Source organism: Prionailurus bengalensis, chromosome B1, assembly GCF_016509475.1.
Source record: "Prionailurus bengalensis isolate Pbe53 chromosome B1, Fcat_Pben_1.1_paternal_pri, whole genome shotgun sequence".
Taxonomy (NCBI): Eukaryota; Metazoa; Chordata; class Mammalia; order Carnivora; family Felidae; genus Prionailurus; species Prionailurus bengalensis.
In genome coordinates this window covers 196,838,618-196,863,743 of record NC_057344.1, presented here as the reverse complement: position 1 = coordinate 196,863,743, position 25,126 = coordinate 196,838,618, and the positions used below count along the sequence as shown (strand labels likewise).

The following is a 25,126-nucleotide window of genomic DNA, read 5'->3' as shown; positions in this document are numbered from 1 at the left end:
GTCTTGGGCAAGTTTAGTTTAATAGTAGATTTAATCACAGCTTTTACAACAGCAGCAACAACAAACATTTCTCCTATTAGATTGTAAGATCCTTGAGAGTTGAGCTCTCTTTTATTCAAACTTCCATTCTCCTGAGGAACACAGGGAGAATACAGTCTCTGTCGAAGCCTGGCCAAAATGGTAGGAGAGGCTGAAGGGAAGGATAAAATGAAATACTTTGAAGGGCTTATTGCCTTGCAAGGCTGAAAAGGCTGCTTAAGTGCTAGAAAATAAAAAACAAAGAAACCACCGTTGAGAAAGCGTGGACTTGTTGCCTGATGACTACAGAAGTCACGATTTTTTTAAATTTCTTCAACTTCAAATCACTCTTGAGAAAGGGTCACCCTGGCCTCGAGACACAAGGTTTCCTATCGGGTCTAGCTTTGATTCCATGACCTCTGGGAAAGCTCCTTCTTCTCTCCAAACTTCAGTTTCCTCAACCACACAGGATACGGAAGAACAAGTTTTCTAAAATCCCTTACAGCTGTAAAATTAGGTGTCCAAGACTTCTGCGAGTACTTGTGGCAGTAAGTCTCCCCCGAGAGAGGCACCCTCCCCCCCACCCCCCCGCTAGACACTCCCGGGACAGACCTGGACTGTCTTCCACAGGCTCATGGCTTCGTAAGCAATAAAACACAAGGATGCAAGTGACTGTGATTCAAGGTCGGAAGGGGGAACGGCCATCCAAGAGGCGCTCACGCGGAATGTGGGCCGTGCAAACGAGGGCCAGCTTCGTGGCGGGGTGGCATCCGTGCCTGTCTCCGGGTGGCGAATACGAAGCACGCATTACGCCAGACAGCGTGTCTCAGTACGAAAAACACCACACAACCAGGCCTGAGAGAAACAGAGCCAGGCCCTCACAGTGCCTGAGGCCGGCTGGCAGGAGGCAGACATCTGGAGCGGGAGGGAGGCCAGGCAGAGGGACCTGGACCTCAAGACGGGAGGGCAGGGCCTCCAGAAGCACACAGGAGCGAGCCCGCGCTCAGCCTGTGCGCAGGCGGGCAGGGCACGGGCCAACGGCGGGAGGAAAGGCAGACGGGTGGAGGGTGGAGCCCCTGACGTTGCCAGGCTGCAGGGTCTGGACCCGAATCCGTCCAACGGAACAACCTAACAATTCGAAGTGACCGAACGCTTAGGAAACGCGACGTGATCGCTCATCCAGTACCCGAACACATCGTTTACTGTCACTACAAGGCAAACGGCAGAAGGAAAACACCCCCACAAAAAGTAACTGGAATGAGTTTATTTGCAGAACGTCTGAACATCAGGGACAGTCCGACCCACAATGATCCAACAGCAGTCGTGACACGTCCTGGGAGGGCTCTTGCACGGTCGCCGGACCACGTCCGCGTGCAGCACCAGCTGGACAGTTCTCCAAATTCACAAAGCCATCTAACCTGAGTAGTACATAATATAGCATGAGCATGATACAGTAATAAAAATACAATATCAAATACTCACTACTCTGTGAACTATAGCTACTATAGAAACCATTTAGGCCTTTTTTAAAAAAATGAAAAAAAATAGATCTATTAGAGCTTTATTTCAAGCATTTTCAGGTGGATACAACTTTAGATATTTTCACTCACAAGAGATAGCAAAAGAATGCCTTCTGAAGTATCTGTAGACAAAATACGTTACTTGTTTAAATGTTTGCAGTCTGACGCGTACTTTGCCAGGTAGGAGTTCAGAGAAGAGAATGAAACCGTGCCGTGGCCAAATCCTGGCTGCTGACCAAGACTCGTGGAGTTTTCAGATTTGTCTAAAAAAGTTTACATCAGGTGAGAGAGAAGGGAGAACGTAAAGAGGACCAACGTTATTCTTCTCCAGTGAAGCCGTCTAAGTCCAGAGAAGGGCCATTTCGGATTCCAAGTGTGCCGTCCAGAAGTGGAATTCCGTCCGGGCCAGGGAGCGGCCTGCGGCTGACTGAGGGAGCTGAGAGGAAAGCGTTAACTGAACAACAGAGATGGCCACGGAGAACACAAGCTTCCAGAGGCGCCGGGCCCACACAGAGGCGAGGGGCAGCCAGGACTACGGGGACAAAAGCAAGCTGTGCTCACTGAACTGCACACATAGAGCTCCTAGGAGGGTTAACAGTTCTTGACATGGGCTCCTGGTTGTAGTTTACAATATCTGCCTTCACCACTCTCTGTCATAAAAGAAAACAGAGTCATTATCAGGACATCAGACCATTTAGAAAGAGCTCCTTAAAGTATATTTTTATTTTCTGAACTCTGGTGAACTCCTGATGACAGACATCATAAATGAAGCTGGAGCGGATATTAGAAGAATCAATCAGAGAACAAACTCATGTAGAGCTCAGACGGTGGGGAGAGAGGGATGTGGGTTTTTGTTTTTTGTTTTTTGTTTTTTAAGGATGGAATATTAATTCCCTTGCCGAGTCTTCCCCGGTTTCATGACGCTAACTTGAGGTCACCAAAAGTCTAATAAAAAATTGACAAATCAACATGCCTTATAATTTAAGGCAAAAGAATTAAAATTAATCATTCAGCATATTTTAATTCATAGGTAAGACCTCATAATTTCGAAGTAAAAAAGTCATTATTTATTAATATTTAAATAGACCATTATTTGCAGCCGTTAACTTTTTTAGAATGTTTGCAGCAATTTGTGAGTTAGTAAGAAAATGTGTAAGTGTTAAATAGGAGTCACATATAAAGGAGAAATGTTTTGAGCAGTCCAATTTTTAAAACTTTCCTCCCAAATCCCTAACTTACTTCCAAAGATCTCACTATTGGGTTATGAATAATGTTTCTAACAAAATACAGAAAGAAAAATTTAGAAGATTACCTCAGATTCGTGTTTTTAAAATAATTTCAACCAAAAGACACTTTTAACTCTTCTTTCCATCCCTCTAACCCACACTTCAAGGAATATCTTCAATGATGAATTTAGCAATTATGCCCTAAGTAATAATTTAAATTAAAACAGCTCCTTTACTGTTCTCAACTCTATTACTAAGTCTGCACACACGAGCAGACAAAGAAAGGTAATTCAAGGCAAATTTTAAAAATACTCTTTTGATTACCACGCTACTTCAGGAAAAATGGGAAGGAGTGAATAATGAAATAACTGTCTCAATTCTCCACTTTACTGCACATGCAATAAACACAACTATAAACACAAATATGTTTGAAAGTAACCGAAATGTTATTTTAATTTGTTCCAATTCCTTGTTTAATTTGTCGGTCTCCTGGCAAAGAATCAATTTTCTAAAGTTCTAAAACAGAACTCACACAATATTAATTCCCAATAATGTACAATAATCATTTGAACTTCAGAATAAAGAACAAGATAGCAACCACTAGTTCTCCCGCCCTCCTCCCCCAAGTTGCAATCATTTGCCCATTAATACCTGCACTACTGTACTGAACAGATTCTACTCTGAGCAGAGTTGGTACGTTGATTGTCTTCTTCCGGGTACTTCACTATTTCTGCCCTGACAATATGCTGCCAATTCCGTACGATACAAACAAGATGAGGAAGAAAGAAAAACAAAAAGAAAGAAAGAAAGAAAGAAAGAAAGAAAGAAAGAAAGAAAGAAAGAAAGAAAGAAAGAAAGAAAGAAAGAAAAAAATGGAAAGTATGTTCAATGACGATAATAGAAGGGGGCATCAAAGAAGAAAAAGAAATACACACATAACTTTCAACACGTCACAAACGAAACAGCAGAATATATGCATATAAAAAGAAAGAAAATGAACAAAGACCCAGGAAACGTAATTCTTTGCAACTCTATTTAGTTATTGAAATAGACATGGCTACTGACCCTCCCAGACGGGCTGTGAGTTCTATTTTTGGTGTCACAGTTACACATAATATACGTAGTGCCCAGAATTTCAGAGGACAACAAGGAATTACAGGGCTTTTCTACGCTTAAGCGCAGTGAAAGTACTTAATTCCATCTCCTTCGACATTCCTGAAGACCCCTCTTTGTGCCAGTCATCCTGTACTGGGAATGCGTGGGGGAGTTCACAGGCTCTGTTCACAAGGAGCTCTGGACTTAATGGGCAGAGAAACACGTACACAGCTAATTGCCATACAAGATAAGTGCTCTACTAGTGGACTTATACTACGCTGTGGGAACACAGGGGAAGGAGTAATTAATTTTCTCTGAAGGTGGGGAGAGGATGCATAAATCCGAGGAAGCCATGGGTCACGATCTTTACATTTAATAATGTCTATTCCTTGTCAAAGATTTAATTTTGAGGCTCATTCCCTCATCCCACACAACCCTTACCTTCACGCTTCCAAATTCCATATAGAAGTAAACAAGCTGCAAAGCATACTTTTCTATCATTTAAAAAAAAAAAAAACTCCTGACATACAATATTTAAGCCCAAGAGCTGTTGTTTCAAATATCTAAGTGTTTGGTTGAATGAAAAAGCACAACTAGTTTGCTCGGTTTGGATCGCTATGACCCTGAAGATAAGAAGAGAACGTATCACAAGCAAGTATGATAAACATCCCCTCGAGTGTGGTAGACTTGAAATTATCCTCTCTTGTTTCATGATTTCAAATACCTGATTTCAGAAGAACTCTCTTTATAATAGTATCTATTAACACATATTGAAAAGCACGTTAATCTGGGCAGCTGTTTGTGACGACATTTCTAGAGACTGTGGACAAACAACTGAAAGCAAACAAAGAGGGCGCTCTGGTATATTAGCCTTGGATGGGCTCCGCTCCAGTTCTCTAGCAAGCAGCATTAACTTCTGGACAAGACTCGTGATTTACTAGGCATTTGGCCTGATGCTATCAACAGAAGCATTACCAACTGCCACATGAGGTATTAACGTTGAACACCATTATCTGACCTCCTCAAACCTAACCGTTTCAGGCCAAACTATGGGTTACAATAAAGAAAAGGGATTTTCATAATCAGTAAGCAACTCATTAATCCTCCGCAATGTTGTTTAAAACCTATCCTATAAACACAACCAGGTTACTGACCTGTGGTCAAAACATTTTGGTTGAAGTATTGACTAACATAAATGAATTGGATTTTCACCATTAATTTTCATCAAATTAACGGAGAACTAACAGGGCAATATCTTTCTCGGAGGCATTGGCTGTCCGACATAAAGCTTTATACGAAGTTTCTGAACTGGAAGTTAGACCAAGGCTCTGCAGATTCAAAACTTTGCTTTCTATGAGGAGAAAAACATAACTTCCATGCAGTAAACTTCATGGTAGGTGATTTCATAGTAGTCAGCTTGTTTACAAGCCACTCAGTGATGTTTTCAGAGAAAATGTTACCTACAAAACATCAACTTCTACTTGTGGAGCCACAAAGTACACTCTGCTATTATTCTCTGCTATTAATCAATGGAGTCAAAATAAAGAAGTGGCCCTAAGGGGAAAGAACACCAGCTTAACCCTTATTTGTCGAAGAGTATTTATGAGTGGATACTGAAAACGAACTTGTAGCTATGTAGAGGGCAAGCAAGAAAGCAACCCAGGAGCTGGGGCCATACGGTGTAAGAAGTAGATAGACTCGTGGGAAGACACTAAAGATAAATTTGGCCAATTCTGTAATTGTGTCCTAATCCAGACAGCAGCAACACATTTACTATGGTAAAACTCGTAGTCTGTCATGTTCAGGATGTGGAGTAAACATACCCTGAAGGCTAAAACACCTGTCACTATCACTCATTCAAAGCCAATCACTATTCTAGATATCGAAGACATTCAGATAAATAATATATAATCTCTGGTTTTGAGATGCCTAAGAGTCTAGCATGGAACACAGGTACGTAAAATATTAAAGAATATCATGATGGATAAACACTCAAAGTGGAACAAAACTGTAGAGTACCATTTAAAGCATGGATATTGCATTTTTTTAAAGCACAGTACTTTGCACACCGTAAGAATTTTAAGGAAACTACTTTTCTTTTTCTTCCATACAATGTGCCATCAGATGCTGCCAGTAGCTTTCATTACTTTGGGTGAAAGTTACTTTACCGCTTTGGTGCTCACAACCTCCTGGTCTATAAAACACAAGGTTTATATACATGGTCTCTAAAGTCCCACCTTTAGATCTGGACACCATACGAGAAAGTAACTTTAAAAGGTGAGAGAACGAAAAACATGGGATATGATATGGAGATCCATGAAGCAATGTTCAGTATCCGAGAATTAGAGTAGTATGTACAAAGTGAGTAAATACGTTTCACAAGGAAGACAAGGATGTTCAGGATAAGAAAAGAATCCCAGTGCAGTTTTTGTGAACAGGTTGAAAAAATTTATAAAGATTAACGTGTAGGTTAAGAAGAATCTATGTTCCTCATGGCTCCTTAAGGAAGATCAGTTTTCAGATACAGCTGAAGAGAGGGACCCTAGGACCAGGGGTCAAACAGTGCTTGAGTCGTACAGTCATGTGCTGACTTTAGTTAAGTCTTGAGCATGCCTACCACATACCAGGTCCTATACTAGGTAAGTTCATATATAGTGTGAAAATACTCAGAGGGGACATAAGGAATACATATATTTTTAGCAAGTTTAGTATCTCAGACATGAGAGAAATTTTTGTTTTAAAGAAACTAATGCTTACCAAGTTCGAACCAAACAGAAATACTACAGTTTATTAACTGGCAAGTGAAAAATGTCAAGGCTTAAAAATGTATTAACAACACTTAACACCAAGTATATATGGCAAGGCCTCCCTGCAATTCAGACTGAAAGAGGGAAGACACAGGACGATGTATTTTCTTCTTAGATGATCTGATGGATTACTGAAAAGCTAAATGCTGTACGTTTTAGAGAAGAGCAATTGGAAATTCGTTCTTTCCCCTAAAGGTCTGACTACTTTGTAAACAAACAAACCAAAAACTTAAGCAACATGGGAAATGAGGACATCTGTTAACAACTAGTCCTAACTTTTATAGGATGCTACAGGAGAAGAGTTGAGGGGAGGGGTGGGGCAGGGCAGAGAACAGATAAAGGATACAAATGCAGCTATTGCTTAAATCAGGGATTGTGGAAAAGGCATCCAGAGTGCACATTAAGTGTCTAAATAGCTGTCTGTCCCCGCTGATTCCGGGAGCTCCTTGAGGACAAGGACTTTAATGCATTTCTCTCTGTATCCCCGAACACTGCTGTGGTCCCTGGCATGAAGGAGGCCATCAAACAGTGTCTGCTGTATTAATGAACTGTGTGCCCTTTCTTTCCTCCCTTTTCCCCTTTCCCTTCCTTGCAAAGCTTGCAAAACGTGCTGGTAACTTGTTTTCTAGAACTTCCTGAGAGGAACAATGCAGGTTAGAACTAAAATAGCAGAATCTCTTTACATAATCACTGAATGGAACTAAGACTCTAATCTGATTATAAATACCTATGTCACAAACTCAATTACTAAAGTATCAATTCCCATGTGTCTGGTGAGTCTACCATCCAGCTCCTTCTCCATAAAATAATACAAAACACTATCAAATGTTATACTAAATTCCCCCAGGTATCCTTCAAATGGCATAAAAAACACAGAAAACAAGTGTACATGGGCTCTCCCACCCTGCCTTGCCTCCATGCCCCACCCCTCTCAATCTCTCTCTCTCTCTCTCTCTCTCTCTCTCTCTCTCTCTCTCTCCTTCTCTCTCTCACTCACCAGTTAGAATGGCCATCATCAAGAAGAAAGAGATAAATGTTGGTGAGGACGTGGAGAAGTAGGAACCCTTCTGTACTATTGGTGGGAACGTACATTGGTACAGCCACTATGAAAGACAGTATGGCAGTTCCCCCCAAAATTAAAAACAGAACCACCATATATATGAGTTAGTAATCCCACTTTGGGGTATTTAGCCAAAGAAAAACACTAATTTGAAAAGGTATATGCATCCCCATGTTCATTGCAACATTATTTACAATAGCCCAAGATACTCAAACAACCCAAGTGTCTATCAATAGATGAATGGATAAAAAAAAAAATGTAGTGAAAATATATATAATGGAGTGTTATTAAGCCACGAAAAAGGAAGACATTCTGTCATTTGCAACAACATGGATATCCTTTTGAACTCATTAGGCTAAATGAGAGATGTCAGCCAGACGAGCACTGTGTGGTATCACTTATGTGTGAAATTTTAAAAAGTCAAACGTGTGAAAACAGAGAATAAAATGGTAGTTGCCAGGGGATAGGAGATGGGGAGGACCAAAGAGATGTCGTTTAAGGGTACAAACTTTCAACAAGTAGTAAATAGACTCTAGAGATGAAACGCACAGTACCTTGAGGATAGACAACAGTATTGTATTATAATCATGAGACTTGTTAAGACACTAGAACTTAATTATTCCAACTACTAAAAAGAAAGGATAATGATGTAATGTGACAGAGGTGCTAATTATCACTACAACTGCAACCATATTACAATATGTAAATGTATCAAATCAATGTGTCATACACCTTAAGTTTATCCAATGTTATAGACCAAATAAATTTCAATTAAAAAAAAAAAGAAAGAAAGAAAGAACTCTGGGCTCACCACAGCTGGCTGGCTTGCAAGTAAGGTTCTTAGAAATCTCTTTTTAAAAAATAAACTTTCAAAAATGTTTCCACTGAGAAACATTCATTGTGCAATCAGTAATTTAATTGGCAAAGACACCAAATTCATCAGGTTCAGGAAAGAAAAATGAGGCTTCCCTACACAAAGGATTCTGACAAACACAACAAAGGAGGGCTCTAGTAACTTGAATTCCTTCTCAAAGAAATGAATTCAAAGTAAACGCCACCAACAAACTGAAGATTGAATTAAATGTCGTCACATAATAAACAAGATGACAGGGTGCACTAAACAAACAAGGTTTACAAGGTGTACAGGAAGTATAGAGAGCCATGTAATTTACACATCTGGATACCTCCGCAGTTAAAATATGCCTAGATTGCTTCAGGTTCTGTGTCCCCCTCTGTCTCTGCCCCTCCTCCACTTGTGCTCTGTCTCTCTCAAAAATAAACAATAATTTTTTTTTTTTTAAAAAGGGGGTGCCTGGGTGGCTCAGTCAGTTAAGCATCCAACTTCAGATCAGGTCATGATCTCACGGTTCGTGGGTTCGAGCCCCACGTCGGGCTCTGTGCTGGCAGCTCAGAGCTTGGAGCCTGCTTCGGATTTTGAGTCTCCCTCTCTCTCTCCCCCTCCCCAACTTGGGTGGGCTCTCTCTCTCTCTCTCTCTCTCTCAAAAATAAATAAAGATTAAAAAATTTTTTTAAAAAATATGCCTAGATGTTAAATCCATCTCTAACGTCAAAATAGTAGCTATCTGGCTCTGGTGACTGAGAGGGAGCTAAGAACCTTAAAGCCTCCCTAAAATTTTGCCGACAAAAGTATCCCAAGTTAGTCCATCTCTCTGGAGTTTTTCTTGAAACTGACCACTGTTGTGAAGATGAGGCAGTACAGAGAACTTTCTCCCGGAGTGGCTGCCTGCGATGTATCAGCACACCTTCCACTCTAGGGAGGGCCCACCAGTCACCAGGGCTCTCCTTTGTCCATCCCCTTAGGAGGGAAATTGCAAAGTAATCTTGGACTTGTCTCTTTCATCCTGTCGATCCACAAGCCCTGTTGATTCTGCTCTCTTACATCCATTATTTCCCTTCCTCTCTGAGTCTGGTCCTTATCACATGAAGGCAGTATAGTCTCCTTGCTTCAATCTCTTTTCCTACCAACTACACACACTCTCACACACACACACACTCACACACACGTGTGTGCACACAGCCATTCGATTACTCCCACCTAAAAACTGCTTTCATTTTATTTCCCAGCTTTAAAAAATGATTTCCTACTATCTACATGTTACATAAAATGTATCCACTTGGCATTCATAAATCTCCATAATCGTTTTTCAAATCCCTTTCACTCTACAATGCAATGGTCATTTTAACCAAACTGCCCTTCTGCTTCTAAAATATAACTTGCGCTTTTCAGCTTGTCCATACGAGCTTCTCTTTCTGTCATTTTCTTCCTCCTACTTCAACCTGCCCAGCAAATCTTCCAATAGAGCAGCGTCATTCTCAAATGACCCTGAGTTCAAATCCTGCCTCCACCACTGCCTAATCATAGGTCAGTGAAATCACGTTACTCAATCTCAACAGTTTCCATACCCTGCCCATAAAATGATGAAATACTGCCTGCCCCACAGAGTTAGGAAGATGGTTGAATGAGGTAACACAATGCCTAGTACATGATCATAATTTTCTTCACTTAAGGCAGAAACTAAATTCCTTTAAATCTTCTTTAGACCCACCACTATACTACATCTGTATGATCAATATGATAATCACTCATGGACTCTCTAATTAACCAGAGACAAACATCATTTAGAAAGAGAAGCTAGGGGCACCTGGGTGGCTCAGTCAGTAAAGCATCTGACTCTTGATCTCGGCTCAGGTTACGATCTTATGGTCCGTGAGATCAAGCCCTACATCAGGCTCCTCGCTGACAGGGCAGAACCTGTTTGGGATTCTCTCTCTCCCTCCCTCTCTGCCCCTCCCCCACTTGTGCATGTATGCGCACGTGTTCGCTTGTGTGCTCTCTCTCTCAAAATAAATAAATAAACTTAAAAAACAGAACAAAAAAAAACAGGAGCTAAAAAGGAGAGGAAATCATTCGAGCTCTGGAGTCTGCCAAGTTCTGTTCAATCAAGCAAGTCATGGTCATTCCTCTTTCTTGTAGCCATCCTCCTGGGCCAAAGCCAAGCACAGTTGACCTTGGGTTTGAAATGCACCAGTCCATGGGGCGCCTGGGTGGCGCAGTCGGTTAAGCGTCCGACTTCAGCCAGGTCACGATCTCGCGGCCCGTGAGTTCGAGCCCCGCGTCAGGCTCTGGGCTGATGGCTCAGAGCCTGGAGCCTGTTTCCGATTCTGTGTCTCCCTCTCTCTCTGCCCCTCCCCCGTTCATGCTCTGTCTCTCTCTGTCCCAAAAATAAATAAATGTTGAAAAAAAAATTAAAAAAAAAAAAAAAAAGAAATGCACCAGTCCACTTATACTGGATTTTTTTTTATAAATACAGTAATATAAATGTATTTCCTCTTATGATTTTCTTAAAAAAACATTTTCTTTTCTCTAGCTTACTTTATCGAAGAATATAGTATATAATACATATAACATACGAAAATCAACTGGTTATGTTATCAGTAAGGCTTCCAATCAACACTAGGCTATTAGTAGTTAAGTTTTGGAGTTTTGGGTACACCAAAAGTTACACGTGGATTTTCGACTCTACAGAGGGTGATGTCAGTGCCCCTAGCTCCCGTGTTGTTCAAGAGTCAACTGTAGCTATTTTTATATGTCTGAGAGCAATTTACATGGCATAAAATATCTTAACACTGTGCCTTACCATAATAAGTCTTGAAAGCTAAAAAATAAAAGATTTCCACAGTTTCAATATTATAATCAAATCCTAGAAACAGCCACATCAGCGTGACAATTTTCAATTGATATTTGCTGTTTTAAAACACACACACACACACACACACACACACACGCACGCACACAGAGTGACCATAAAAATAAGAAACAGAACACTGAAAGAATTAAAGAAAAATATAAAAAGGGAAAAGGACAATTATACCCTTTTAGCTGTATGGGTTGGGGACAGAGCGGAGGGGATTGAGGAAAAATGTAATTTATTTGTTGCCTTCTCAGCAAACCAAAAGCTTAACGTTATACGATAGGCTCTTTCTCTGATTTTTCATTCTATCAAACATGTGAATTGCATAATACTATGGTGGTATTTTAAATGCTTGATTGTTGGCATTCGCATTTGTTTCTTAGTCTAAGAATTTCTAGAAATAGTGAAAGAATTCAGAAATTCTCAATAATTAATACCATCATTAAACTGTGTATTAAATTAATGATAAAATAACATCAAGAATTAATATCTTTACGGGGGGGGGGGTGTTTTAGAGAAGAACGGAGAACAGAGACATAAAGAAAACATAATGTTTTACCAAAGCAAACATGGAGTAAATGCTGAGACTGAACTTTGATAAATCTCTGGCATTTTATATGAAACACAAAAAATATTAGAGTGCAGTAATCCTGGAAGAACTTAAATAAGGAAGTATAAAACAATATGATCAACATCTTAACCCATTATTTAATCACTGATGAAATTTGTATTATAATAATCTCAACTTTAGGACAAAATGGAGTTTGAAGGGCATCATAATTTGGCAAAATTATTCACATCTTCCACCTTCCACAATAAACACTGATTCACACACACAATTTATTCCTAAGGCTGTTAGGGATATGTACATAGAATGCATAATTGTGAAGGGAGTCAGTGATGAAAATTAATGCCTTTTAGGAAATAAATTGTTTTTTAAAAATATAAAGTTCAAATATAATCACCTGTGACTGTTCTATTTCTGCTTTGTTTAACTTGATTCCAAGGATTTCAGCAGCAACTTTCTGAAAACACAGGAAGACCTACATAACAAAAATAGGTTTAAATGATTTAAAACAGGCATGCTTAAGTTCCTTCAAATAAATTGAATTTTCTAAAAAATGATAAACAGCAAGAATTGCAAAAATATGATGTACCAGGTTATTCCAAAAATAGCTTTGTCAAATACACTAACATTTTAAGAGTAATAATATTTTTTAATATTGAATCATAATTTGAAAATCATACAATTCACTAAAGTGATCTAAACATAAAGTGGCGCCTGGGTGGCTCAGTCAGTTAAGCGTCCGACTTCAGCTCAGGTCATGATCTCGCGGTTCGTGAGTTCAAGCCCCGTGTCGGGCTCTGTGCTGATGACTCAGAGCCTGGAGCCTGTTTCAGATTCTGTGTTTTCCTCTCTCTCTGACCCTCCCTCGTTCATGCTCTGTCTCTCTCTGTCTCAAAAATAAATAAACGTTAAAAAAAAAAAAGATTTTAAACATAAAGACATTTATCCCTAAAAATTTTAATTTTTAAGATTTTAACATGAAACAATTAATTATAGATACCACATTAAAAACAAAACAAACAAACAAAAACTACTAGTATAACAAACTCCTAGAAGTCCTGGAGAAGATGAAAATAAATTAGCCTATACTTCAGTACCCAGGTTTTTCACTGCCAATTCTGTATCCGTTTTTGGTCTAGGTTTAGCCTATCTCAAAAGGTCTTACTTTCCAACCCTTTAATAATCTTTGTGGCTCTCATGGATTTCAATAAATCCTCCGTATATCTTGAGCAAAACAACTTAGTGATGTCTACTGTATTTTATCAGTGCAGAGTAAAAGAACAGTAAACTGTTATCACTAAACAGAAATCAACAATACTTTTCTATAAATAGCCTTTCATACATATGTGACTTATAATGGGCCCACTATGATTCCTAGGGCTCCAATCGCACACTGACTATGATGTATAACTTGTCTTGCTTCCTAAGTGTCTTATCATATTCTTACTCCTACTTATCTCATGATTGCTTACTGAATACTTATTGCAACAAATTTAATTTTGATTTCTAATAAAAAAAAAAGGTATACATCTACCCAACAGGCATATGTTGTTTACATCCTAAAAAGCATTATGCGTTATAGTCTGATGGTCAACAGTCAAGGAAAACAAGGAAGCTGGTGTGTTGGAATGGAGACAAAGAGAGGGTTTGTGGAAGAAAATGAGCAAAGAGATGAAGGCAATACAAATCACAAGATCTGGCAGGCTATGGAGGACTTTGGCTTTTACTCTGAGTTAAATGGAAGCCATGGGAAGATGGCCTGATGTGACTTCTATTTTAATGCGGTCAATCTGATGGTTGTATTGAGTATTCTCACTGTAGAAGATCAAGGGTACAAAAAGAGAAGCCAGCAAGGACACTGATGTAAGAGATGATGGCAGCTTGAAACGAAGTGGCAGCAAGGAGAGGGTAAAAAATAGTCACCAAATCCTGCACATATCACGAAAGTAGAGCCAACAGGACTTGGCAATAGACAGATGTGGGGTGTGGGATGTAAAAGAAAGACAGGAGTTGAGACTGATTCTAAAATTTTCTCGGCCTTAGCAACAGTAGAAGATCTGCCGTTTATTGAACTGGGGAAGACAATGAGGGATTTTAGGAGGGACTATCAAGAGTTCAGTTCTGAACCTGAATTAAGTTAGGGCTGCTTATTAGACATCTAAGTGGAGGTGCTGAGCAGACAATTGGATATATGAGTCTTGAGTTTAGGGAAGAGGTCTGGTCAAAGCCCTGAGCCTAAATGAGATGACCAAGGGAGTAAGTTTAGAAAAAGATACCCAAGGACTGAGCCCTAGGGCACTCCAATATTCAGAAGTTGGAGAGAAAAGGAATCAGCAAAATGAAATGAAAGAGAGTAGCTAGGAAGGGAAGAGGAGAACCAGGAGGGGCAGTATCCTGGAAGGTAATGAGGAAAGTATTTCAAAGAAGAGAGAGTGATCAGCTATTTTACATGCCACAACTAAGTCCAGTAAGATGAGGACTAAGAACTGACCACCGCATTAAGCAAAAAGGAGGTCACTGGTGACTTTAATAACAGTAGTGTGCATCAAATACTGGGGGCAAAAGTCCAACCGCAACTGTTCAAGAGAAACCGCAAAGAGAGAACTGGGAGCTACTCTTTCAAAACATCCCACTGAAACCAGGGGAAAGAAAGAAAGCTAGAGCTCGAGAAGGATGTAGGCTCCACAGTTCCTTGTCTTTAAGATAAGAGAAGTCATAATATTTGATATGCAGATAGAATAATCCAATAGACAGAAAACAAGCAATGATGTAGGAAGAAGAGAGAACTGCTGAGCAGTGTTCTTCACTAGGCAAGGAGAAATGGGACTAACACACACCGAGCCTGGGAGCACAGAAGGTCTCCCACAGTAATCGTAGAGAAGACAGGAAATATGGGAACAGAGGCAGCAAACATGGCAAGTAGGGGTAGCTGTGGCAAGAGTATGCAGCTGTCTTCTGTTGGCTTCAAATTCCTTATAAACTAGGAAAAAAGGCCATCAGCAGAGAGAATGGACGAGGAAATGCTGAAGATTTGAGGAGAGAAGAGAAGTGATAAAAACAGTCAACAGCTCGTCCTAGGTGAGCAGCAGAGACATGGCCTAGGGACACGTGGCATAATTACTGGGCAGCATTAAGGGCCTACCTCAGGTTGATGAGTATGAATTTTGAGTGAAACAGCTAGCATGCCTCTGTTCAAATACTTGGGTACGGCCACAAAACAGTGGGGGCTTGCTTTAAACCAGAGTGAAGACTTAGCCAAGTGAGTCTGATACTCTCAAAGTGGGGAAATGGAATTAAGGGCATATGCACGACATAATTTTGATTGCACCTGAGATTTAAGTTAGGAAAAGAGGAAAACGAGAACATGACAGGAGGTGAGGAACATTAAAAATATGTTCAGATCAGGGTCTATAGGTCCTGCCCAGACTGCAGATTGACTGGATTAGGGCAGTCAGGGGTATGAGCTGGAAAGATGGGAGGGTGGTCAGTGATTAGGACGTCTGACACTGAGACAGAGATAACAAAAGAGCTGCAGTGATTTGTAATGACAGAGCATGGGAGCCAGTGGTGGAGGTGGAGTGGAGGACAAAGAACATGAAATCACCGAGGATTATGACCAAGGTAGTATTAGAGAAAAGTACAGTAAATTAGGAGTGCAACTCCTCAAGCGACGAGGGGAATAACCTCGAGATGGAGAGGACTACAAGTGTCAAAGTGATTCCATAAGAACAAATGACTTCAAAGTTGCATTTAAAAAGAAAATAATGAGGATTTTTAGTGGTGGCTCAACATAAGTACACAAAAAGTACACAAAAGTACTGAGTGGTTAAACACAAACTAAAATACTGGAAGTTAAAATAATTCTAAAATGACAAAAGACTCCAAGGAAGATAAATGAGAGTAGAAGCCCAGCCCATGGATAGACTTACCAAGGAGTACTGATTTTTGTATATTTTTAAGTGGCATGTGTGGGTATGTGCTGATGTTTGCATTATCTTGGGGAAAAGGGTTCTGATAATAATCAGAAAATAAATACATAATGAAATCTTTAAAAGTTTAACCTTGATAAATCAAAGAAATTTAAAATAGGAAAATACTTTTTTTTTTTTTTTTGCCTACCAAATTGACAAAGATTTAAAAGTAAATACATAAATCCTGGATGCTAAAAAATAGTGCCATGATATGGCACTCATACAAATGTTGGTGGTAGTATGGATTATTAAATCTATTTAGTAATATTAAGTGACATGGCAAAACTTTCTGCATATAAATTTTTAAATAAAAGTAAAACGCAAAATTATTTCTACATTATGATCTTAATTTTTTAAATAAACATTTAGTGCAGTTCAAAACGCTGGAGTGTCACCGCTTGGGTTTACAAATCCTATCCCCACCACTCATTAGCTGTGCACCCTGGACCCCATTACATCATCTCTCCAGGACTCATCCTTAGCACAGAGATAGCAAGAGAATGAGAGAACCACAGTGCAGTCACGAAGCAAGCATTCAGTGAGTTCAATTCGCTAGCAGCAACAGCAGTAATGTTGAGTATTTGTGCGCCTCAGAAAAAGAAAACTATAAGGAATCATATGAGGTTGTAAGTGGTCACCTCTGGATGCTGAGATAATGTATGATTTATACGTTCTTTTTCTTTTCTTATGTTCTTTTTAACTCTCATATTTTTAAATTCCCTAAAATATCCATAAAATTACGTTAAATGAATTGCAAATTTAATACAGACCAATTAAACATTATATCTATTTTATATCTTCAACAGGAATCAATTTGTTCCAAAAGTTATGTCTAGGAAGTATACTTCCTATGAATATTAGTAATAAACAAAAGATCACTTATAATATGCAGTATTCATTATTTTACTTACAGAGTCTCCTGTCTTTGCTGAGACAAAGTGGCTACTAAAACCATTTTCCTGGCAAAACCGTAAATGTTTATCAGGTTTTACTGTTCGCATATGCTCCAAATCAACTAGAAAAGTGAACAAAAACAAACAGAACAAAACTCAGTATCAGAGTCAATCAATACATTGTTAACAAGTTTAACTGTGACTTACTTTCCAATATTATATCCCAGCTTAGACACTATCTGTGTAACCTTGAGCAATTTCTTTAACCTCTTTATGCTTGAGTCTATAAATCTAAAAACGGAGAATAACAAATAGACCTCCCTCATATAGAGTTATTTGAGAATGACTCCATGAACATTGCACAATGACCAGCATATGAAAAGTGCTCAAAAAACGGAAAGTACTCATTCCTATTATCTACAGCCTCAGGCACACTGATGAGACACGAAAAAGATCTCATCTTGGCATCACATGTTTAAACACAATGATTACAGTGGACTGTTGAACATCATGGGTTTGAACTTACACGTGGACTTCTACTGTATAGTACTCTAAATGTATTTTCTCTTCCTTATGACTTGCTTGATAGCATTCTTTTCTCTACCTTACTTTACTGAAAGAATATATAATACATATAGCAAATAAAAAATGTGTTCATTGACAGTTTATGTTATCAGTAAGCCTTCCGGTCAATAGCAGGCTGTTAGTGGTTATGTTTTGGGGAAGCCAAAAGTTATACATAGATTTTTGACTATGCGAGGGATGGGCACACCTAACCCCCATGTTGTTCAAAGGTCACTGTAATTGAAAGCAAGATGCACTTCCCCAAGCATATTTAGTTTGAAACAACTAAATTACCTTAATAATTACAACAGTTCTATAATCCCTAGAAACTTTAATGTTAACACAAATTCAAAATTAATTTTGTGCCAAAAGATAACAATATTTTGTTGCATGTTTACTTTATTTATAGCCACAGTTTGATTCACAAAGATATAGCTCAGTTGCTTTCCAAATCTAAAGTGTACATTTTGAAAGTAATGGGCAAGTGAATATTTCCTTGAAAGTTGTAGGTACTTTAAAGCAAAGCACGGTACCAAAGCCAATACTGGCTTTATCCAGCACAGTCTATTTTTTCAAATGTGATCCTTTATTGAACAGTTTCTCCTTTTACAACACTACAGACCCTATAAGGGTGTTGACTCAATGCCGTCAAATTATAAGGCAAATATATTCACAGGATTTAAGGACAACTAGGCTCTTTGAGTCAATATAGGAAAAAAAAACTTAAACTGATTTCCTGAGGAAGGGACCCAACTGACTTGTAAAAACTTGTAAATTTGCAAATCTACTAAGCCTACATAATAGTGGCAATTGATTATCAACTAAAAAATGCTCTCATACTACATAAAAGGCTTTATTTAATATTATATCGAAGGTCTTTAGTTTGTAGGCTCAACAGATCTTTCTCTAGGAGATTTCTGATCTAGTGGGGGATTTCTGAGTCCCATTTACACTGCTTAGCTTGGATAATGTGGAGCTTTTTTCCTTTCTGGCCACAAGTGCTGTTCCTTAAACATCACTGAGACCTTATTTACAAGAACAAGCCAAAAAATGTCCAGATACCACAGGCATCAATTTGTAGAAGACTAAAATACTGAGCTATTAGCACTGACATTTATACATCTAGTTTATCATAATATTGAGGCTAAAATGCTTTCCTAATGCAACATGAGTAAGAACAAATCATGTCACTAAGAAAATTACCCAATGAAATCACTGTCCAATTAAAAAGAAACAAACATGAAGTTTGTCACTTAATGTGTGTGTGCATTTGTCTTTTCAAATGGAATAGTCTATCAGTGTTCTGTTTTTTCTTTCTCTTTCTTCTTCCCTACCACCTGCCCCCCAACTCCCTAACTACCACTTACATTTATCTATAGCATTGGGGAATTAACCACCCAAGTACGAGTTTTTTTCCTAATAAAGATACTAAAGAAGCTAGTACTATCACTGGTCAACTGAAAACAGCAGCAACATTTATCCAACAAACATTTATTGAGCACCTATTATATACCAAGCACTGTGGGAGGCAGTGAGAACCCAAAGATAAAAAACATATAAGCCATGGGGCACCTGGGTGACTCAGTCAGTTAACTGTCTAACTTCGGCTCAGATCATGATCTCACGGCTCACAAGTTCGAGTCCCACATCGGGCTCTGTGCTGACAGCTCAGAGACTGGAGCCTGCTTCGGATTCGTGTCTCCCTCTCTCTCTGCCCCTTCCTCTCTCTCTCTCTCTCTCTCTCTCTCTCTCTCTCTCTCTCTCTCTCAAAAATAAACATTAAAAATAAAAAAGAAAGAAAAGACAAAAAGAAAAATATACAATCCAGGTCCTAAAAAAGCCACCACCCTACTTTAAGAACATAAAAGACCATCAGAAACGTTATTTTAAATAACTGAGAGTCTGACAAAGGAGACAGATCAAGAAAAGGCCCTCACAGAACTTCACCACAAAGTTTCCCTTTGTTCTGTTAGAATTTAGTGGGCAACCCTGAAGAGGACACAGTTACTAGAATACTTAATTCTAAATAACCCAGAAATGTACACCCTGAAGATAAAGTTATGTTGAGACAATGCTAAAATCTTTCCTTTCTTCACTTTTAAGAGCATCCTTAAGATTATTATCCAGTAGTCATCTATCATACATGCGATAATACTCTCACTGCTACCGTTTAATTTCTTTTATGTCCTTCAGTGAGCTACATCATCTTTCCAGTTCTCATATTTTATTTTTGAAAATGGAATAAAAATTTCCTAATAACAGTAATACATACTCATTTCCCAAACATTCTGGCATATATCCTTCCAATATCTAAGCAACTGAAGGACAAAGGCATTAACATCATACATACGTGCAATTCCTTTCACCTCAATCACACTACAACTCTGCTTAAACATGGACTTAACAATCCTTTTTTTTTTTAATTTTTTAAATGTTTACTTTTGAAGGAGAGAGAGACAGAGTGAGAGCAGGGGAGGGGCAGAGAGAGAGGGAGACACAGAATCCGAAGCAGGCTCCAGACTCCAAGCTGTGAGCACAGAGCCCGACACAGGGCTTGAACCCACAAACCGTGAGATCAGGACCTGAGCCAAAGCTGGATGCTCAACCAAATGAGCCACCCAGGCTCCCCTGGGCTTAACAATTTCTAAGGAGAGCCACTTTATTGATCATTCATTCATTTGGTTATATAGGAGTGCTTATTACGGCCAGGCACTGTCCTGGGTGCTGGGGACCCAAGGAGCTTACATTATAGTAAAGGCAAGAGACTGACAAATAAAATAACATAGTATGGCAACTGCTAATAGATCTTATGGAGAAAAATAAAGGGCACAGGAGGGGAAGTACTATTTTAAACAGGTAAGCCAAAGACCTTCAGAAGGCTAAGGGGCAAGGAAATCTGGGAAAAGCCTTCCAAGCAGAAGAAACTGTAAGGGCAACGGCATTAAAGGAAGATTATGCATAGCAGTGAAAGAAAAGCCAGGAGGCCAGAGTGGCTGAAATGAGTTAACAAGAAAGGGAAACAGTAGGGAATGAGGTTTAAAAAGCTAGGAACCAGATCACAAAGGGTGTGCAGGTCACATTTTATAAGGTTAATACGGGCTGCTGCAGAGAATAAACTACAGAGTCACATGTAAAGCAGAGAAGCCACTGCAAAAATTTAAGAAAACAAACAAACAAACAAACAAACAAAACCACCAGGAAAGAAAGCAGAGCCAAGAGAGACTGGGTTGCAGAGATTGTACGTATTTTTTAAGTCCCTGGATCACACCACACCTGAACACAGCATAGTTATTGGGTTTTTCAGTTATGTAAGGCAATAAAATTCCCTCTAATCTTGTCCAAAAAAAAAAAAAAAAATATATATATATATATATATATATATATATATATATATATGAAAGAGAAGATGGTACTTTGGACAATACTCTAGTTGGTAGCAGTAGAGATGATAAAAAGTAGGGCAGATTCTCAATATATTTTTGGAATAAAAAGTAAATACAAAATACTAATGGATTTGATGTGGGATGTGAGAGATTCTGAGAAATCACTTGCAGATAGTAACCTGGATTTAAAATGAGACACAGTATATTACAGGTCTTATTCCAGCCACATTCAGCTACATGGGTGGGGGTGCATTCAAGCAGAGAAATTACTTACTAATTAAACAGAGAAACTGTACCACGTACAATTACTGCAAAGAAGGCCAGGTAAATTGAGGACAGTAAACGTAAGGAAGTGATTATTTTGATGAAGCATGAAATCCAAGTTGGGTAAAGAGAGGTTCAGGAAATTGAAAACTGTTAAGATGTAATTGATAACTGATGTTAAGGTTTTGTGTGGGTCGAAAATTTACTGGAGTTGAGTTACTAAAGAAGCTGAGTTGGAAAGACAGGAGATAATGGACAGATTGGGATATACGAAATTAATATCAATAACTATGGGAAAAGCTCAGAAACTGTTAATGACTAGGTCTTCAGAATAACTCTGTTGGTGTCGATCGGGGGCAAGATGACTGGAGGTAAGGATTCATGGAACATGAGAGACCGAGGACAGTCCATATGGATACTGAAACTACCAAGAATGATGACAGTAACAGCAATGGTGTGACTGTAATCCAGGAGAAATTTCTCTGAGAAATTCAAGGAATGATTCAGGCAGGGGTTGGCTGATAAGGCCAACAAATACAAGCACCAAGAGGTATAATCACATGGCTTGATATTCAAATCTAAGGGTTTTAGGGAAGACAAAGGAGAATGGTCTGAAAAGAGGCATATGAACAAGGCCACCTATCCCACCTCCAGTCCTTACTGATAAGGTAGATAATGGGTCTTTAGGTATTGGGTCCTGAATCATTAGTTAACTGAGCTAACAACTCAAGACCCAATCTTGAATCTAAAGTTGTCACTTCATCCTTCATTTGGCCCTAATTCCAATGGAATACTAACTCCATAAGTTGATGTGATGGTTCAAAATGTATCCACGTGGGTAACTTTCAGGATAAAGTGGCCTGTATATGAGGATACAGAGACCGATTTTATGAGTAACAAGAAGTAAATGATGTTTAATAAACAATTATTCTAATAAGTCACATCACATCAAATATCATCATAAAGAGTTATTACAAAAAATTATTCATACACCAGTAGATGATCTTTGTTAGTATTTTATTGATGTGGAGTGATATATTACATATAAGAACTACTCTCATACAAGAAATAACTTTTCTGAAATTCTCAATTGTTTGCACTAAGGCAAATATAGGGGAGAAAAAAAAAACTATGGTTCTTCAAAAATTAACTGATTTACCTCAAGAAGTAAGACATGGTAAGTAAAGAATGCAGTCTCCAAAGCCAGACTGCCTAGGTTTGATTTCCTATTCTATTACCACTTGTGGAATTTTGAACAAATCAATCCCTTTATCTCAGTTTTCTCACCTATAAGAGGAGGCAATAACAATACCTACCTCATAATGTTACTGTGATAGATAAAATAAGGAAATACGTATAAAGCACATGCAGCACTGATTGGTACATGGAAAGGCGCATACTATGTGACTGGCACATACTCAGTAAGTATTAGTGTATTATGGTCTGTCTATCCATTCATTTATTCGTGAATTATTTACTCAGCACCTTGTAAGTGCTATAACTGCTAGGAAGGCTAAGAGAAACACATGTAGACAGATATTATACAATGGAATTCTGAGACCAAGAGAACAATAGTGGTCTGTATAAGACAAGGTACAGCAAGAGAAAAGAGAAATGAAATTTCTAGAATTGCTCAGAGGGCTAGGAAAGATGTCACAGAGAAGATGATGCTTCAGTTGCCTCCTAAACTATGAGGGGAAAAAACAATCACACAACCCCGGGGATAGAGAGGATGAACATTCCTTAACAACATCAGCAAAAAAAAAAAAAAAAAATGTGCATGAGCATCTGGAAGAACCTGGCTTCCAAGAACTGGTGAAATCAGCAGGGCTGGGACATGAGGATCCTGTATGGGGTGCTAAGGAGTTCATACACATATAGGTTCCATCTACACAGCCACATTTTCACCCATCTTACCTTATGTATTCCAGTCCACCTGAGCAAAACTATAGGCACAAAAAGGAAATCCCTCTGGGTGACATATATTAGCAAACCCTCATCTTTCCCCTGTTGGGTTCAAAGCACTTCCATTCACTATACAGTGACAACTCCTTGCTTCCAAATTCAGAGACCATTCAAAAGAAAATTACAAATGATAAAAAAGGGTGCACTCCTACAGATTTGATGAATATGGCATTTTTTTTTCCGTTTAGCCAGCTTGTATATGGATATAGTTACCATTATCTGTAACTTTCAAAATAGAAGGTGGCAAGTGTTACACATGTGCAGCTGATGATTCTTCCTCCCCAAAGTTGTAACAATCCTACATTAATCAACCTACAGATGACTCACTGGGGGAGGAGGAGCAGATGGGGAGTGACAGGAGCCAAGAGAGTAATGATGACAGTTTCATACGATGGCTATAGGAGACCTCTTTCATCTGAGACATAAAGGATGAGAACAAGCCAATCAGGCTAAGAGGAGGCTGGAGGAGAGAAATGTTGCAGTCACTGGAACTAGGACAAAACCAAACAGAGGAAAATGACTGTGTGCAACTGAGGAAAACCAAGAAACATAATGATCAAGAGTGGGGACATGTGGCATGTGTAACAGGAGGATAGGAGCCAAATTCAGCAACATGAAGCCCTTGCAGGGTCATAGCCCATGACACGATGTGATCTTGTGTTTTGAAAATATTACTTGGATAGAAAAGATGAGGAGAAAGGATGGGAGGGCAAAAACAGAGAGAAAGCATTCTACGAGACTCCAGAAACAATCTAAACTCCGTTTCAAAATCTGCAAAACACTCGGACCTGGTAACACTCCTGGCAAATAAGTAAAGCACTCATCTAACTCACACATAAAAGAACCAAGGCTCACGGTGACTTAACCACAGACCCAGTGCTAGTTGTCAGTAGCACCAGAATTAGAACCAAGCCATTCAAGGTCTTGCAAAGAAGAATGAACATCAGCCTTGGGGATGATGTTTCCTTATTTTATCTAACATCAACCTAACAGAGATTTAGTTAAAAGAATATAGATATACAAACTTTAAATTCTCATCATTATAAAAAAGTAAACTATTAAATACCTGGTTACTACTTATTAGTACTTTAAAAATATTCATTACTAACAGTAAATCATAAAATTGAGCCCATCAACATTATAAACTAAGATACTCTTTGCCTTAGCACTTGATTATAGAAAGTCTTTTACAAAGTACTTGCAGCTGTACAAATTGTGAAATTACATAATGTTTAAAAATGATCCATCATGATTAGCCCAAATATGACAAGTAAAATACCTTTAATAATGTACTAAATTTGATTTACATGTGCTTAAAATATGTATATATTTTGACTTCTAAAACACACACACTAATATTAATTAGCCAAGTATATGAGAACTTCTCTTTGTAAGCCCTATTTGTTTACTGGCATTCAGGCATCCTCATTCAGGACCTCCACTACATCTACCAATAGGATTACTGATATAATGAACAGAGCAGTCTTCAAAGTTACAGTACCAAATGTAATAAATAGCTTAAAAACTAGGTATATTAAAAAAAACATATCAAATGTATAATAATCAGAGCTACTGATAAGAGACTAGGTGATGAAAAATTTTAAGATTTTTAAAATCTAAAAAACATAATAGTATTTTTTTTTATTTCAGTCTGAAACTTTACAATATTCCTATTTTCCTAATATTCATTTTTAAACATGATATAAAAACATATTCTATAATGAATATGACTTTTTCATCCAAGCCAGAATGTATTACTACAGGTTTTTACAAAAAGGGAAAGCGCTCTACGATGCTAATTATTATTGTCTACATAGATGCTAAATATTAATGTCTATTCCCTATCAGTGGAAAGAAAGCATTAAAAGGATAAACTGGTTTTGCCCCTCAGTTCATATATGATGGCAGAAACAGAATATTCTCCGTGAAATGACTGTAAAATATGTTGCTGTCTAACTTAAAGAAGTAAAAGCAAAATAGAAACACAGCACTTGCACAGATTTTCACAGTAATTTTTAGGGTATCAAGGAAACATCTAGAGTGTTGATCTGGTTATACTCAATTCAAACAAACTACTTG

The 25,126-nt window shown here is 38.5% G+C and overlaps 1 protein-coding gene across 6 annotated transcripts in view; it reads right to left on the bottom strand.

Moving 5' to 3' along the window:
• Nucleotide 1: 1 nt before the first annotated feature.
• RAB28 (RAB28, member RAS oncogene family) overlaps nucleotides 2–25,126 on the bottom strand; it is an 87,789-nt gene continuing 62,664 nt past the window's right edge. Inside the window, exons 5-8 of one of the 6 annotated variants that reach the window (XM_043572959.1) lie at nucleotides 16,890–16,993; nucleotides 12,405–12,482; nucleotides 3,416–3,510; nucleotides 1,268–2,188 (exon numbers count right to left, since the gene is read on the bottom strand). In XM_043572959.1, the coding sequence (XP_043428894.1) occupies nucleotides 3,421–3,510; nucleotides 12,405–12,482; nucleotides 16,890–16,993 (272 nt within the window). In that variant the 3' untranslated portion in view covers nucleotides 1,268–2,188; nucleotides 3,416–3,420. Of the gene's footprint in view, nucleotides 191–1,211; nucleotides 2,189–3,415; nucleotides 3,511–12,404; nucleotides 12,483–16,889; nucleotides 16,994–25,126 lie in introns of those variants that run through there. The other 5 variants (XM_043572960.1, XM_043572961.1, XM_043572956.1 and 2 more) reach the window with 5 other exon arrangements.